Source organism: Ambystoma mexicanum, chromosome 2q (genome assembly GCF_040938575.1).
Source record: "Ambystoma mexicanum isolate Mex_15411 chromosome 2q, UKY_AmexF1_1, whole genome shotgun sequence".
NCBI lineage: Eukaryota > Metazoa > Chordata > Amphibia > Caudata > Ambystomatidae > Ambystoma > Ambystoma mexicanum.
This window is the reverse complement of record NC_090924.1, coordinates 1,337,831,890-1,337,848,703: the sequence shown is the minus strand read 5'-3', so window position 1 is coordinate 1,337,848,703 and position 16,814 is coordinate 1,337,831,890. Positions and strand designations below refer to the sequence as shown.

The window sequence follows — 16,814 nt, the reverse complement described above, 5'->3', positions numbered from 1 at the left end:
CAACATGATGGATGCTGTCGGCACTGATCAAGGCCTCACACTCATGGGAGATGCAGTCTGTGGGGCCAGATTCAGCGACTTCTGAAATGAGCGCACCCTATGGACTTCCTTGCATCGTTACTTAGATGTTTGTGTGGAGCCTATTAGTCATCTCTCCTTTTGACTCGGTGAATCAGGGCGTGTGGTGCATCGAGGCTGCAGACTCGAGGTACTCGATGCTTGTTTCATCCCTAAACAAGTACATCCGTGCATATTGCATTGCACAGCATCAAACAATTCCATTTTCATTGCTTGGGGTCCCTCAATGCTTTTGCGCGTAATGCACCATATGGTTGAAATGGGTTGCTTTGCCTTTTAAATTCCCAAAACGTATATTGACAATGCTAACTTTGTTGCACAAAAAAATGACCTCAAATGTATTTCATCGAAAGTAAAATCCTTAGGGGTTCATTACGAGTTGGGGAGATTTTGGGGGAAAATACCAGCAGAGAAAGTTACCATCTTGGTTTTGATGAAAATCTGCCCAATTCAGAGTTTACCACTTGCGTAGGTGGTGTTTCTGGAATACCTCAAGAGGTATTTCAGACATAGGGAAATAGGACATTAGTCCACATCACACCACCTTTCAGGAATGACACTGACTTCACATCCTGGCTAGGCTCTGGTTCAAAACATTGATCCTCATCAACAAAGGAACCGCTGCCATTACGCTTGCCTCCTTGATGAGCAAACAGAAACATTGGGCAGCGCACAGTCATCTCGCAGGAAGATCATCACCAGACTGGAAACAAGGCTGGCTCACAGGGAGAAAACTAGGAAACAGTCCTAGTCATGCTACACTCTGGATCCCTGGAACTTCCTCCCAGTGGCATTCTGGGACTGCTGCATGTGTCCTTAATTCTAGGACAGAACTGGAGACCTGGCTCTTCCAACAACACCTTGGTGTAACCTAGATTCCGGCTACTTGTGCACACGCCCAACCACATATTGCACTGTGATCATTGCTCCTAATGTTTACTTGTTGACGTGTGAGATTCCCAACCAATGTTTGGCTCTTAACCAGTACAGCACTCATTTACTCCTGAGCAAGGTTTGTGCTATAAAATATAATGCAAATAATAATAGTTATAATAACAGCTCAGTGAGTGGTAACCCTAAACGGTATTTTTTTAATCATGTGTTTCTTCCCATTCCCAAAATATACAGTAGGGGTTGGTAACACTATAGTACAATATTTGAATGCAGAAAAGGGGCACTGCTGACCCTATTATGCATTACATTGGTAAGGTGGTGAGGCGAGGAATCAGAGAGGTCCACATTTTCAACCCGTTACCATGGCCCATGGCAAATATATATATTTTTTTAATGTAATGATCGCAAACCTTCTGTACAATAAAAAAAAGTTACGAATAAATGTTTGCGGGCTGTTTGAAATGTTCTCTCCACCTCATAGGTGGAGGAAATCTGGGCAGATTTTCAAGAGAAAGTCCAGCAGGGATACCGCTAGCGGTATTTCCATGAAATACCCCAGGCAGTATTTGACTACACCCTGAATTGGGCAGACAGTAAAATAGTCTGCAGTTGACAAATACTGTTAATTTCACTGTTACTGCCAAACTCAGTATCGATTTGCGTTTAAGAAACTATTTGTTAATGTCTCCTCAAATAATGACCACAAATATGCTGCCGGCTTATAGCTACATTTTCAGCCAAGGGTGCTGCTAAACTCCTAGAACTGGAACAATCATGGAACAAGTGTGGTGCAACCATTTTAGTCATTACAGGTGGCGGCCGACACCCTATATTAAAGTGAAAGCCTTGAGTCATTGAACATTTCAAAATTCTACTGCTAATAACTTTTCACTTGCATGACGGATTTTGAACATATTTAAAAAACAAATGTTTGTTACACTCCCTCCCCGCCCCCCCCCCCCGTCACTAGACATTTTGGGAAAGATCAGTTAAAAAATGAAAAGTGTGCCAAGAAGGCAAAAAGAAAACAGTTTTCAGCCTACTCCGATTCATTTTCCCATAGCAATAAAGTTCACATGTTTTAAAGACGAACCACAAGAACTGCTCTTTGGATTTGGACCAAATAAGAAACTACTTGGTCATGAAGCATTGACTTAACTTCCCGGACAGGTTTGGGGTTAATCCACCTTTTAAAAAAATTATGTGGAAGGGGGTGCCCCCTGCTCGCAAAAATATGTCTATATCTCCTATGGTGCTTTGCAGCAGAGATGCTTTTTATAAATGAAAAATCGTCATTTTTGTTTTGCTAGATGTGAGCAATTACTGGGGTAAAAACCGGGGTTAATGCAAAAATCAAAAGTGCTCAAAAAGCTATTTGGATGAGGAAAAAGCAATTGGTTTCCACGTGAAACAGGAAAGTTGGGGTTGTCAGTTACAGTTCAAACGTTTTCAGATTATCAGGGAATACCGGGGGAATCTTGAAAGATTCCCGCGGCTACAATGAAAGACACAATCAGAAAACAAAATGTGTCACACTAACAAAAGAGTGAAAGGATGTAATGGGAATGAAAAAGCAAATGTGGATTGGAGGACCATGGGAATAGTAGGGGGCACTTGGTGAGTTCCTGTGAGGACTGAGACGAGTTTTTGATTTTTCAAATGTTTTTAAGATTATCAGGAGAATACCACGGGAATAATGTGGGCATGGGTAATTTATTGCTGCTTTTTGTATAGTTCATTGCAATTATTCGGGGAATCCCGCAGGAATCGGGAGAGAGTGAAATGTTCTTTACACTACAGTGATCACATCAACTAAAGGTAGGTAGGGGGTAATGGGCCTTTGTGCCACTGGCCATGGTCAAAGGCCATAGCTAGTGGGCTCCAAAGAAACATATTGGTGCAACAAGTACATAGGCCATGACTGAAAGCCATGGTTAGTGGGCCCCAGAGAAACATTTTGGTGCAACATGTACTGTGGGCATGGCTGTAGGCTGTGGCCACTGGCCATGGCTAAAGGCCAGGGCTAGTGAGCCTCAAAGAAACCTATTGATGCAACACATACAGTGGCCATTGTTGAAGGCCATGGCTAGTGAGCCCCAAAGAAACCTATTGGTGCAACATGTACAGGGGGCATGTCTGAAGACTGTGGCCACTGGCCATGGCTGAAGGCCAGTGCTAGTGGGCCTTAAAGAAACCTATTGGTGCAACATGCACAGTGTCCATTGCCAGAGGCCCTGGCTAGTGGGCCCCAAAGAAACGTATTGGTGAAAAATGTACAGTTCCACGGCTGAAGGCCATGGCAAATGCGCCCCAAAGAAACATATTGGTGCCAAATATACAGTGGCCATGGCCAAGGGCAAAGAAACTTCAGCCGTGGCCCCTGGCTAAGGCCAAAGGCCATGTCTAGAGGGCCACAAAGAAACTTATTGGTGCAACATGTACAGTGGGCCACAAAGAAACATATTGACACAACAAGTACAGTGGCCATGGTGAAGCCACTTGCCATGGCTGAAGGCCATAGCTTGTGGACCCCAAAGAAACTATAATATAACAAAAACCTTAGAATTCAGTGAAATAATTCAGTTTAGAGAGTGTTAATGTGATCAGATTTAAAGTGAAAAAACATATAGCAGTGAAAACTTTGAAATTCAGTGAAAACACCTTAGTTAAGAGAGAGAGATAAGCTGATCAGATTTAACACAACAAAAACCTTGAAATTCAGCACTACCATTTGAAGCAAGTACACTTTAACTTTGTGCCCCCTGTTGTGCAGTGAATGACCACAATGATGGCATCACATATGACATCACTGATAAAGGCAATAGCTAGTGGCCCTAAATAAACCTATTGGTGCAGCATGTACAGTGGCTACGGCCATAGGACATGGCAGGTGGCCCACAAAGAAACCTATTGGTCAGCTATGGTCACTAACCATAGCCAAAGGCCAGGGCTAGTGGGCCCCAAAGAAACCTATTGGTGAACCATGTACAGTGGCCACGGCCGAAGGCCATGGCTAGTTGCCCCCCAAAAAATGTATTGGTGCAATGAGTACAATGGCCACAGTCGAAGGCCATTGTTAGTGTGCCCCTAAGAAACATATTGGTACAACGTTTACAGTGGCCATGGCCAAAAGCCACGGCCAGTGGGCCCCAAAGAAATGTATTTGTGCAGTATGTATGCTCTAGCTACTGGTCATGTCCGAAAGGCTTGGCTCGTAGCCCCCAAAGAAATGTATTGGTGAAACAAGTACAGTGGCCACAGCTGAAGCCAATGGCCATGGCCATAAACCAAGGCTAGTAGGCCACAAATAACTATAGTATTGAAAAACCCTAGAAATTCCTTGAAACAATGTTAGTTAAGAGAGAGTTAATTCTTTAAAAATATTGCCCATATTAGAAAATATATATTAAGCTTATTTTGAAAAAAAGTTGCTATGGAAAGTTTTCGGCAAATGAGCATCGAAGTACAGATTTTCTTTGACTAGGAGCCATCCATTTTCTTAGCTGAAGCAGTTTTGTGTGCTTCAGTTAAGCTCTGCTCTCGCGGCAACAATCAAGCAAAAGCCCGCCACTGGAAGCTTTTGCTTATTGCTGCCAGAGAGCGGAACCTTTTTCAGCAGGATGTCTGGGTGCCCTGCTGAGCTTGCCTCGCATTGAGGTATCTGCCTGAGTGCTGAGTGGTTTTTGGTCCCTTTGGCAGTTAAGTGCAGCACTGGTCCTGAAAAGACTTTACCAAGCCCCCAGTTTCTGCGAAGGAAGCTGTGGGCTTAGTGATCTAATCTGTACGTTTCATTCATGCATTTGCAGGCTCTATTTTCCCTGCCATCACTTGCGTGTTTCCAGGTTCCATTTACTTAGCCTGTTTGCATTCTTCAGGCCAGAAAGGGACAACACAGGGGTCGGGGCCAAAATTGATAAAAGCAGGCTTCCTACATGCTGATCACACTATTATTTTCCAAATGTGCATCTTACACTTGGATAGAAAAAAAAGTAATGCATTTTTCTGCTGTGAGAGTTGATGAAAAAGGTTCTGCTCTGCAACAGCAGTAAGCAAAAGCTCCCATTAGGGGGCTTTTTCTGGATTAGTGCAGCAATAGCAGAGTTAACAGAAAATGTTTCCCAGTGCAGACTTTGAGGCTCACTTCCTGAACATGTTACATAGAAACATTTTGTAAACAATTGTTGTATATATATTGCCAATCTTCTTAAACCATAACATTTTTGGCTGCGCTACCCCTTTAAGGTGATCAGATTTAACGTGACAACATATAGCAACAAAACCCTTGAAATTCAGGACTGGCTTTTGAAGCATGCCCACCTTAACTGTGTGCCCCCTGTTGCACAGCTTGTGACCCCAATAATGGCATGAAAGATGGCATCATTGATGGCATCAGTGGTGAAGGTATAGCTTATGGGCCCTAAGAAACCTCTTGGTACAAGATATACAGTGGGTATGTCCGCAGGCCATGGCTGGCCATTGCTAAGGGGACCCAAAGAAACCTATTGGTGCAACATGTACAGTGGCTACTGCCGAAGACCATGGCAAGTGGCCCCTATAAAAACGTATTGGTCGGCCGTGGCAACTGGCCATGGTCAAAGGCCAGGGCTAGTGGATTCAAAGGAACCTACTGGTGCAAAATGTACAGTGGCCATGGCTGAAGATCATGGCTAGTGGGCTCCAAAGAAACGTATTGGTGCAAAGTGTACAGTGGCCACAGCCATGCATGGACTTTTGAAATTTACTTGGAATAAACCTACCTTGTTTCCAGCTTGCAACCAGCTCCCTGCGTCTTCACTGAACCCGGATTTTCCTTTTGTTCCACGCTTTCAATGGCTGATCATGTTAGAAAGTACTTGTACTTTATCTCAATGGAACACATAGGCTCTTTAAGATTAATTTCAGATGGAGAGATATTGAAAAAACACCAGTGTTCCTTACTTGAGCCTTTAAGTCAGGGATAACCTCAATTTTTCAGCTGTGAGTAACTGTAAGCATTTTCTAATTTGCAGGCCACCCAAGATTCTTCAACCAGTTGTATGCCGGCATGGATCATTACTCCCTTGTTGCACGTTTCATTACAGAAGCATTGAACCCTAGCATGTAAGTATACCTCATGGCTCTCATTTAAACGTGCATCCACCCCTTTATACAGAATGTTCTGGGTTTGCTTGGGACAGGACTGCAGGCACAGACACGTGCAAAGGTATAGTCATGCCTGCTTTTGATTTAGCACATGAAATGTAAACACTGCTGATATGAACTCGAGATTGCAGGTCTTATTTTACTGATACATACATTACCAGTACTGGCATGACAGAGCATTTATAAGGAAAATGCATTAAACAACAGCGGGCCCGATTCAGAGATCTGTGTAAAAATAGAAATCTGTTTTTACAAACAAGAACAACACATTTTTTAAAGGAACCATATTCTGACAAAGAGAGAATGGGCCTTACTACAAGTTTTCGGGTCCGCTAACTATGGTACTGGTAAGATTGCCGGTACCGTAGTTACCGGACCGGCAATCTACGAGTTCTGCTCGCGGGTGCCTTTTCACCCACCAGGTCGGTACTGGCGGGCGGTATAGCACCCACGATCAGAGCATGTCGGATGCACCGGCACCGTTCTGAATGGTGCTGGTGCATCCAACCGCCCCATTCCCCTTGAGCCCTATCTGGATCAAATGGGAATGGGGAGTAAAAGTTTCCCGGCCCCTGGCAATGGGGAAATACAGGGTCTGCCAGGGTTGTAATGCCACTGTGTTTCCCCATTGTCAGGAGACAGAAAAATGCACAGGTTTGGCGGCAGCCTGCGGTTTTACCAGCAAGGCTACCGCCAAACTTGTAATGAGGCCCAACGTCAGGTAGGGGCATGAAGGCCTCAGTTTTTGAATGTGCCCGAATTACAACCTGGCAAGGGCACTTGTATCCATCAGGAATGCAAGGCAGCGACTGCAAGTGGATTCTCCTGGCAGAGTCCTGCTTTTGCATGTCAAAAAACAGGAGTTCAAATATGGCTCCTGTGAGGTGATGTTAACATATACTGCACATGTTTCCCCTTGTTAATTAAGGCAGTGCTCAGACTGCAGCACCCTTTTCTAATGTACTGAAGGACACTTTTGTAAATTAAAAAAGTGGCAGTCTTTTAAGAAATGCTTGCAGTGATACTGCTGCACACACTGCCCCCACAAGGAGGGATGGCTGCAGATTTTACAGTGGGATAAAGCACTTCTCCCCTCCATTCTTTACACCCACCTTAGAATGGTAATGCTGAAAAATGGAGGGGGAATGACAGCTTTCTATACTGCTTTTAACCAACACTCAGAAGTGGGCCCAGAGTCTCTGAACACCTAGTCTGTTTGAGGTAGTGCTTCCGATGTAGTGTCTACACTTCACACCGACACTGTGAGGCTGAGAAGCAACAGTCCAAGTCCTTGCCCCCTCCTGCTGCTCACCAATCAGGAGAATATCAGCCACTCCAGGTGAACACTGATCCGTAACGCAGGGGTCGCTTTGCTTCAGAAATGAATGGGATAAGCTTGCAGAAAGGTAAGAAAAGGGATATTAAATGAACGTGATCATCATTGGTGACTACTCCAGTGCTAATTCCGTTTGAAAAGTGAGTAAACGAACCAGAATCTTATTGCTGGCTGCTCGCCTCTTCCTGGTCCACGGACTCTGAGCCTCCATCTTGTAATGGTTTAACGATCTGTAGTAGCAATGAAGGAAAACTGAACAATCTTAATATCACTACCTTCACAGCCACCCCACAACCCTCCCAACACACACACACCGCAAAGGGAGTCTATGCAGATACAAACCAACACCTTGGACTTCCTTTCTGTCCACAAAGGAGTAACAACCCAAAACCACCCCCTCCTCCCACTCTAGGCACCAACAATTATATGAATTAACTCCCACTTCCTCACACAGAGTTCCAAGCACGCACTTCATGAATACCAGTTCATGGGGGCATTCCTGACAGCGAAGTATACATATGCTTACTTGTCCTACATCCCCACATGAGTGGGGAACAGAGGGAAAGCCCACTACCAGAATGGGGTTGTGGGTGATATTGAAGTGATGGGCTATAACATGTGTTTCACTGGAAATGGCATCTTACCTCTTAATCTCACCTTGGATATGGAGCTATAAATAACATATACAAATGTTCATGCTTCGAATTAACATTTCTGTTTGGGGCAAGGAAGGAAGCTTTGCCAGCGCTCATAATTTTCCTGGTCCATTGCCTGGTTAATAACCTGACAAACCAGGCACAGGAAATGAGCACAGAGGATACTGCAAATGGAAGCGCATTCCACGCTCTCTCAATGAGGAATGATCTGTTCACTAGTATTAATAATTTCCTTCGCAGAAGGCATCAATTTTCTACATGTGTATGAAACCTTATTCACACGCAAGTTGGGGAACCTACTTTGTTCATTTTGCCCTAAAGATTTGTAGGTTTAGTCCTTGGGTAACCAAAAACAGAATTGACTTAATGCTCAGAAATATTAAATGTATGTGTAAGGTGTTTCTCCCTAAGGTGTCTGAAAAGTGGCGTGTGCTGCAACCTGTTGGAGTCCTGAGAAAGGGATACTCACACCTTGCCACACACATGAGTGAAAGGATATCACAGGGGGCAATGAGTGAGCTCTCTCATGATGACCATAGTCCACCCTCTGAGAGAATAGTAGGTTCTGGCCAGTGAAGGCCCTTTTCTATGGGATACGTTAGACCTGGTTGCTAACCATGGCTAGGGTCCACCTTTTGTAAATAAATAGTCACAGACTTACCTTTAGTTAACTAGCTTGACAGCTTTTTTTATATATACGTCAGACTTGGTTCAAATAAATATTGTTACATGAAGCAGTGCACAATATACAGGTTAAATACGTCGGTACACATATGTTACATAAGTGGTTGAGTATCATACATTGGGTCACCTGGAGGTGATTCAATTCACTTCCGGTAAATACATAATAGAATTTTAACACTTGCATCAATGGTAAACCAATAAGTTCACATTTGTCACATAAATGGTTGAAGATCATAAATTGGGTCACCTGGGAGTGATACCATTCACCTTTGGTAAATAAATAATCAAATATTAACACTTGGATCACTGGTAGGCCTTTCAATTCACACGTCTCACCTAAATGGTTGAATAACATAAATTGGGTCCCCTGGGAGTGTTTCAATTCACCTTTGGTAAATAGATAATAAAATATTAACACTTGGATAGGAAGGAACCATGGCCTCTCCCTTCATGCACGTTCCACTTAAACTGATTCTCACCCCTTCCTCTTTGAAAAGTAAGAGCAATGAACTCCCACTTGAGGGGGACCTAAGCACATCACACCTTAGTGAATAAACCACCACACTTACAGACGCTTCCAGGCCTCTCCAGCAACTCCTATGGAGAACTAGGCGGCCATGTGCCTGCTCCCCTCACTTTATTTGGTCTGTTCCGTATAATATACTATCTCCTCTCTCTTCCTCTATGGAAGACGGTACACTCGAGCCAGCCCACCTGTGCATTGCCAGCGAGTAAGTATACCTCTACACAGTTCGATATTGTACATTCGTTCCCCTTCACTTTGACAGAAAAAATTTACACTTGCCACAGCCCGCCTGTTTGTTGCCGGTATGTAAGTATACCTCTACACACTCGATATTGTACGTTTGTTCCACTCCACTTTGAAAGACAACAATGTACATTAGACACTGTGCATTGCCGGTGAGTTAGTATACCTCTACACAGTTCGATATTGTACGTTAATTCCCCTTAACTTTGACAGAAAAAATGGACACCTGACACAGCCCGCCTGTGTGTTGTCGGCAAGTAAGTATACCTCTACACAGTTTGATATTGCACGTTCGTTCCCCTTCACTTTGACAGAAAAAATGTACAATTGACACAGCCCACCTGTGCGATGGCAGCGAGTAAGTATGCCTCTACACAGTTCGATATTGTACGTTCATTCCCCTTCACTTTGACAGAAAAAGTGTACACTTGACAGCACCTATGCGTTGCCGGCGAGTAAGTATACCTCTACACAGTTCGATATTGTACTTTCGTTCCCCTTCACTTTGGTAGAAAAAAGGTACTCTTGATAAAGCCCGCCTGTGCGTTGCCGGCGAGTAAGTATACCTCTACACAGTTCGATATTGTACGTTCGTTCCCCTTCGCTTTAACAGAAAAATGTACACTTGACACAGCCCGCCCGTGCGTTGCCAGAGAGTAAGTATACCTCTATACAGTTTGATATTTTTCTATCCTCTCCCTCACTTTCTACCTCCTACCTCAGAGACTGCAAAGCTTGCAGCAGCGTGTGCCTGTTCCCCGGCTTGGCTCTAGCAGAGCAGTGCCAGCAGTGGAGGAGCACTCCTTCCGACCTTACTCCCTACATCTCCGGCTGGGCCCAAAACTCTCGACCCAGGGTTGGGGAGAGTTACTCAGGCGGGCCTGGAACACGGACGGCCACAGTGGACGTCTCTTCCAGCAACCGAGAGCCAGTCTCATCTCTCAGGATCCCCAGAAGCTTCTCTCTTTCATGCCACACCGGTTTACATTTTACACAATTATGCCCGGGCCATCAGTCACTTCACTGCAGGGGCCTCCTGACAGAAATAATTCTCAAAACTCCTCAGCCTCACACACGCTCCCCCTGTTGGCAGAGCATACCAAGTCCCCTGAGAGCTTTCCCTCTGATCATCGCTACGGAAAGCGAGGAAGGCCTGTATGAAGCAAAAAACATGTAACCCTGCTACATTTACATAATACAACACATGAAATGCTGGTTTACACTTACATGCCTTTTTTGTTGCATTATATAATCTTTAACATCACCTCTCCCCCTTATTAGTACACTCTGATTTGTTGAAGAAGCTCAGAGCAATTGCAGATGTGTTCTTCTATTGAATAGTGGCCATTTTCTCAACTGTGTGTGAAGGGAGTTTAGAGCCCACACATATTCTGATTGATTGCATAGCACAGTCACCCGGGACGATCGTGTCATATTTTTAAATTAAGAACAGGCAGAACCCTTCTTTCCTCATTGGTCCAGATGCCCCTAGCCAAAGATCTCTTGAAATTCCCGGTCGGACTTGTATCTTATTCCTTAGAGTACCCCTGTGCCAGGGACTTTGAGTTAGCTCAATGAACTTTTCTTACTCAAGTCTTTTCAGGTGTCTCTCCTCTACTGGGCTCCCTCAAAATGGAGCATTTGGCAGAACTGTGCTACATCGATTTCAACCTATTTTGCTTTGTTCATCAGAGAGCACATTTTTAGTTTTAGCTCATAGGTAGCGCATTGGCACAACCTGTGCCAAAATATTTTGAAAGGCGTATAGAGAGAGAAAACTGGTGCAGTTTCTTGTCTCACTACATTTCGCCAATTGTCATTTGTGGTTGGCTGGGTCTGCAGCGGTTCTATTGAAGCCTTTTCTTTCACTCTGATCCACCAAACTAATTTAGCCTTAACAGATGATTCTCTTTTCTTAAGGTTCAAAATACTGCTATATCACTACATGTCACATCCATTTAAGTATCGTACGGTATGGGCTCCAGAAGCCAGACTTTGCAGCTCTGAGAAGCAGTACACGTCTCAAACAATGAAACAGGGCAAATCGCTCAGTGCAGCATAATTAAGATATAATTATAATTAAATAAGACAAACAATTGCAAAGCCAACTTGGCTTAGTATTGGGTCAAAATCACATGGTGTCTCTTTTTCTGTGATGGATAGGCTATGGTGAATTATTTATTAAAGTTTGTGCATTACTGACAAGGATAGCTCTGGGGCAACGCGTCTGTCTTGGAAGCAAGGCAAAGCAGCGCAACACTGGTTTTGAATCCAGATCCCGCGCTTGAAAACCACTCGCTGGTGTTAAGCGCGCTATAATTGAACAATAAAGTAAAATAAGAATAAACTGTTAGGTTATTTTCTTGTAGAGTCTATAACAGTTGTATGCCACACATTAAACATAGTATAAGCGCAAAGGGGCACATTTTCGAACTCCCTATAATTCGCCTAAGAGGAAACTTGAGTGAGCGCAGTCCTCTCCCTGCTAATTTGATGGCTGCAGTATGCACTGTAAACTGCAGTTTGAATGTAGGATAGCACAGGGGCAACAAGCTGGTCCTGGAAGCAAGACCACGCAGAGCAACTGAGGTATTAATCCCGGATCTGCGCCTAGAAACCGAACTCAGGTACGGATTTAGAGGCGTCTAAACCCTACCACATGCACTTATAAATGTACCCACCGTGTGTGTAGGGTGGGAGTTCCTTACATGGATTCCAATCGAATCCGCCATCTTTTAGCATGTCCCAAAACCTAACTTCTTCCACGGAAATCCATGGAATACCCTACGGAATATCTAAATCTGATATGGACAGCAGTGCTATTGGATTTTCATGGTGGAATGGATGCGGGTGGTGAATTTGTACATTAACATTAATGCCCAGCGTGGCCATTGAAGCCCAGGAAAATGGGGCATTTAATTAAAACCATGTGTAAAGCTTTTCTGCATGCTTTTCATGAATGACAACAATTAAAATGAAACCTAATATATTTTTAGATCTAAAAAGATGCATTCTGTACATTTACAGCCCGATTCATGCAAAAGTATGCAGAAATTCTGCAACGCCCGCGCGCCGAGAACAATGCACGAATCTGCGCACCGAGGTTTTTCTGCGCCCTCTGCATCTTCATGGAATTGTTCACACAAAGTATACACAAGTCATGGCCACAACGCCCCCCCAGTCCCCTATGCAAATCACAAACAGCCAGAAACAGCCGCCTTTGCATGCTCCCTGGGCGTGAATACATGCAGCCTCAAAACAGCGCATGGGTCCCTTGCAAGCAGGCCTGCATCTTGGCAACCATGCGTGGGCCTGCATCTTGGAGACCCTGCACGGGGTCCCCCGTAACTGTTACCGGCACCCAAACAACATGCATATAATTTATCATAACTCGGGTAAAACTCTGGAAATATGCATGTGAACCCCCATAAACCGTTCATGCATCCCCCTACATTGCCTACGAGCACCCCTATGTTAGATTGGAACCCCGGCTGTGTGCACGCACCCGTAAATCTGACACGCAATCTTACCTTGGCATGGTGAATTGTATGCACACGTGTGAGGACCCTTCCTGTCTGCCCCTCAACTTCACTTTGATCAGGGCAGGAGCCCTGCAACAGCAGCTGTGGTCTCCCACACGCTGCTGGCGTCGATTTGTGCTGCAGGAGCAGCTAGAATTCCTGGATAACCGCTGTGCTGCACCTGCGTTGCATCTGTTTCCATATCTGCCAGCATGAGGTCTACTGAGGCACCGTGGCACCAAGGCATCTTACTAGCACCTTCCTCTAAGATGGCCACCGCCCACAACACTATCCTGGCCTCGTGTCTGGTTGCTTAGCAACCCTCCGAGCACACCACCATACGCTGCGGGGAAAGCCGGAGGCGGAAGCCGGCCCACCACGCCTAAGGCCCACTTAGGCAAAAGCCCCTTCCTGTTTGCCCCTGTCCACACCTGCGCTACGGCACGGGGCACTGCTCCGCAACACCTTCTCCTTTGCTTACTGCCGAAATCCTTCGAGTCGCTGACTCCGTTCACCCACAATCTGGTCAAAGCTCTTGAGGTGTATCTGGCACCACTACATTGTGGAACCAACTCTTGTGCTGTACTTCCCGCCCTGTTTCACCCACTTCAACTCTAATATTGTGCCACCCTATGCCTACGAGATCTCCACAAACTCTTCGGAGCAACTATATCACCTACACCGGTCTCTCTCTATGGACTTGTACGCTGCCTGCCCATTTATTATGTAAGGTATGTCTGGTATTCTGCATACTATCTGCTGCCTGTTAATCCCCGAACGTCTATGATTACTGGCGCTAACACTTGCTCTAAGCCCGCACGCATCACTGCTTGCCCCCCCCCGCGGCAAGACTAGCATGTCACTAACCCAATTATAACCTATATTAGCCTATGCACCTCCCCGCCGCTGCGTGTTCCTCATTGCTCACTTGCCATATTTGATCTGTGCCATCTACTCGCTGGTCCGCCATTGTGAACAAGCTATGTCCACCATACTTGACCTGTGCCATATTTGATTTGTGCCATACTTGATTTGTACCACTCTTGATCTGTGCCATCTACTCGCTGGTCCGCCATTGTGAGCCAGCTATGTCTGCCATATTTGACCTGTACCACATTTGATTTGTGCCATATTTGATCTGTGCCATATTTGATCTGTGCATTATTTGATTTGTGCCATATTTGATTTGTGCCATATTTGATCTGTGCCATATTTGATTTGTACCACTGTTGATCTGTGCCATCTACTCGCTGGTCCGCCACTGTGAGCCAGCTATGTCCGCCATATTTGATCTGTGCCATATTTGATTTGTACCGTTCTTGCTATGTGCCATATTTGATCTGTGCCATATTTGATTTGTGCCATACTTGATTTGTACCATTCTTAATTTGTGCCATACTTGATTTGTACCATTCTTGATCTGCGCCATTTACTCGCTGGTCCGCCACTGTGAGCCTATTTATGCTCGACTAGCATGCACATTTAGAACCTCCACACATGTACTGCATTATTGTATAGCTTTGACCTTAACTGCTTAACTGCACCCCCGATCCCGTACAACTGTTCCGCCACAGCAATTGCACTATACCCAATCCAACTGTTAGGCCTCCCATGCCGCGACATGCTGCTGTTGCCCATTGCCAGAATTCTCCTCACACACCTAGTCATTATAGGACACCCAACCAATGCTTACTGCGCCCCATCCGCCAGCACCACTGGGAATCCCAACCACATCTCTAGCACATACTCCATCACTATGCACCACAGCACATCACCACTGTCCCACCTCCTCTCCCCCCTCCACACACATACAAATAACACTTTAACTAACCTCATCATGGACCACTCCTCCAACCCCTAGCTCAATGAACCTGCCTTGTGGCTCCACCATTTCGCCTCTAAACCCACACCTAACCTACCCTGTTCACTCCAACTCAGGAATGCCAGACTTAGATCCAGACTGCCTTGCATACCATGCACCCAGCACCACCTAACTACCAGCCCTCGACCAATCATACAGACCATACCAGAACACCCCACGATTCCCTCACTAAAGAACTTAAGGCAGCCCTCATCAATGCCAGATCCCTCACTGCCCATGCCCTTGATATCACTGACCTCATCATTAACCAGAACCTCAACTTCATCGCCATCGCGGAAACATGGCTACATGCCGCCTCAGGCCTGCTTTTGGCCCTCGCCATCCCTGATGGGTACTCGATACTTAGAAATGACCGCCAGTCCAACCTTTCTAAAGGGGGTGGCGTTCCATTCATACACAGGGACAATATCAATATGAGACTCATCCCCAACACCCAATTCAACTCTGCCAAATCTCTATCAGTGAAACTTTCCTTATCGCCAACTAACACAGCATCACTACACCTCATCTACAGAACACCAGGACCTCTCACCTCCTTCGCAGAGGATATTACGACCATCCTGACTGATAACACTATGCCCAACTCACAACAGCCGCTACTAGGGGACATCAACCTTGGCCTATCTGACCCTAAGGATATTATGGCCACTGAGGTTGCTAGCATCTTATCCAACTTAGGCTTTCATCAACGCATTCTCGAACCTACCCATAACAAAGGAAGAACGCTCGACTGGATCGTCGCATTAAACTGTAATACATTGATAAGTTCCAACTCCGCCTGTGCTTGGTCCAATCACCACATCATTATCTTTCACCTACCCGCCAACAATCCTTGCCCCAAACCCACTATAGCCCCCTCTATTCCCACCAGAACAAAAAGGATATCACTAGGTACAAGCTACTCCCACTTATCCTACCCATTTTGAACAACTGTGTCGCACTGCATAACGACCCCACTGTCCTAGTGGACATATTCAACCAAACTTTGCTCAAAGCTATTGACACATGAGAGTATTCTCACCTTCCTCAACGGCCGATCCATCCCCGGTCCTCTGCGGAGTTCCACAAGGGTCGTGTGTAGCTCCTATACTTTACAATGTATTTACCAAACCTTTGTTTGACTACATCATAGACTCCAAAACTTTGAATGACATCTACCAAGTTATCCAAGCCTGGATGGCCCAACACAAGCTCTGTCTTAATGATGACAAGTCAGAGCTCCTCACCCTGGACACCCAACAAAGACTTAATAAGCTAGACCCCTCGTTCAGCACCTTCAATATCAATAGTAACTCCATCAAAGTGGCCAATGACACTAAAACCTTAGGGATCTACCTTGATTCTACTCTCTCCCTAAACAGACAAACTAATGCAGTTGTCACTGCGTCGGCTTACACATGCAAGCTGATCACAGCTTGCCGCCCTTTCCTCTCCACTCAGAACTGCATTATCCTTACCAGGACTCTGGTTATGTCGAAACTCGATTACTGCAATGCACTCTATAACAGTACCAACCAACGCAACCTCAACAAACTCCAGATCACTCAAAACAATGCTATTAGAGCGGCCCTCAACAGTCCTAGATCTGCACATATCACTGAAACTAGGAAGAGCCTACACTGGCTCTCAGTTGCCCAAAGGATATCACTCAAATCCCTGACCCTCACTCACAAATGTGTAAACAACCAGGCCCCTATCTACCTAGCCTCTAGATTTTGTCAATATATACCCTCACAGTCACTCAGATCTGCCCACGCACACTGCCTCATGATTCCCAGATACAAGCTACAGACAGCCGCAGGTGTTAGCTTCCCAGTCCTTGCTGCCAAACTCTGGAACTCACTGCCACTCA

At 45.3% G+C, this 16,814-nt stretch overlaps 1 protein-coding gene across 1 annotated transcript in view; it reads left to right on the top strand.

Moving 5' to 3' along the window:
• GADL1 (glutamate decarboxylase like 1) overlaps nt 1-16,814 on the top strand; it is a 689,547-nt gene that overhangs the window by 266,462 nt on the left and 406,271 nt on the right. The window contains exon 4 of the mRNA XM_069648800.1: nt 5,982-6,072. Coding sequence (XP_069504901.1) covers nt 5,982-6,072 — 91 coding nt within the window. The remainder of the gene's footprint in view (nt 1-5,981; nt 6,073-16,814) is intronic.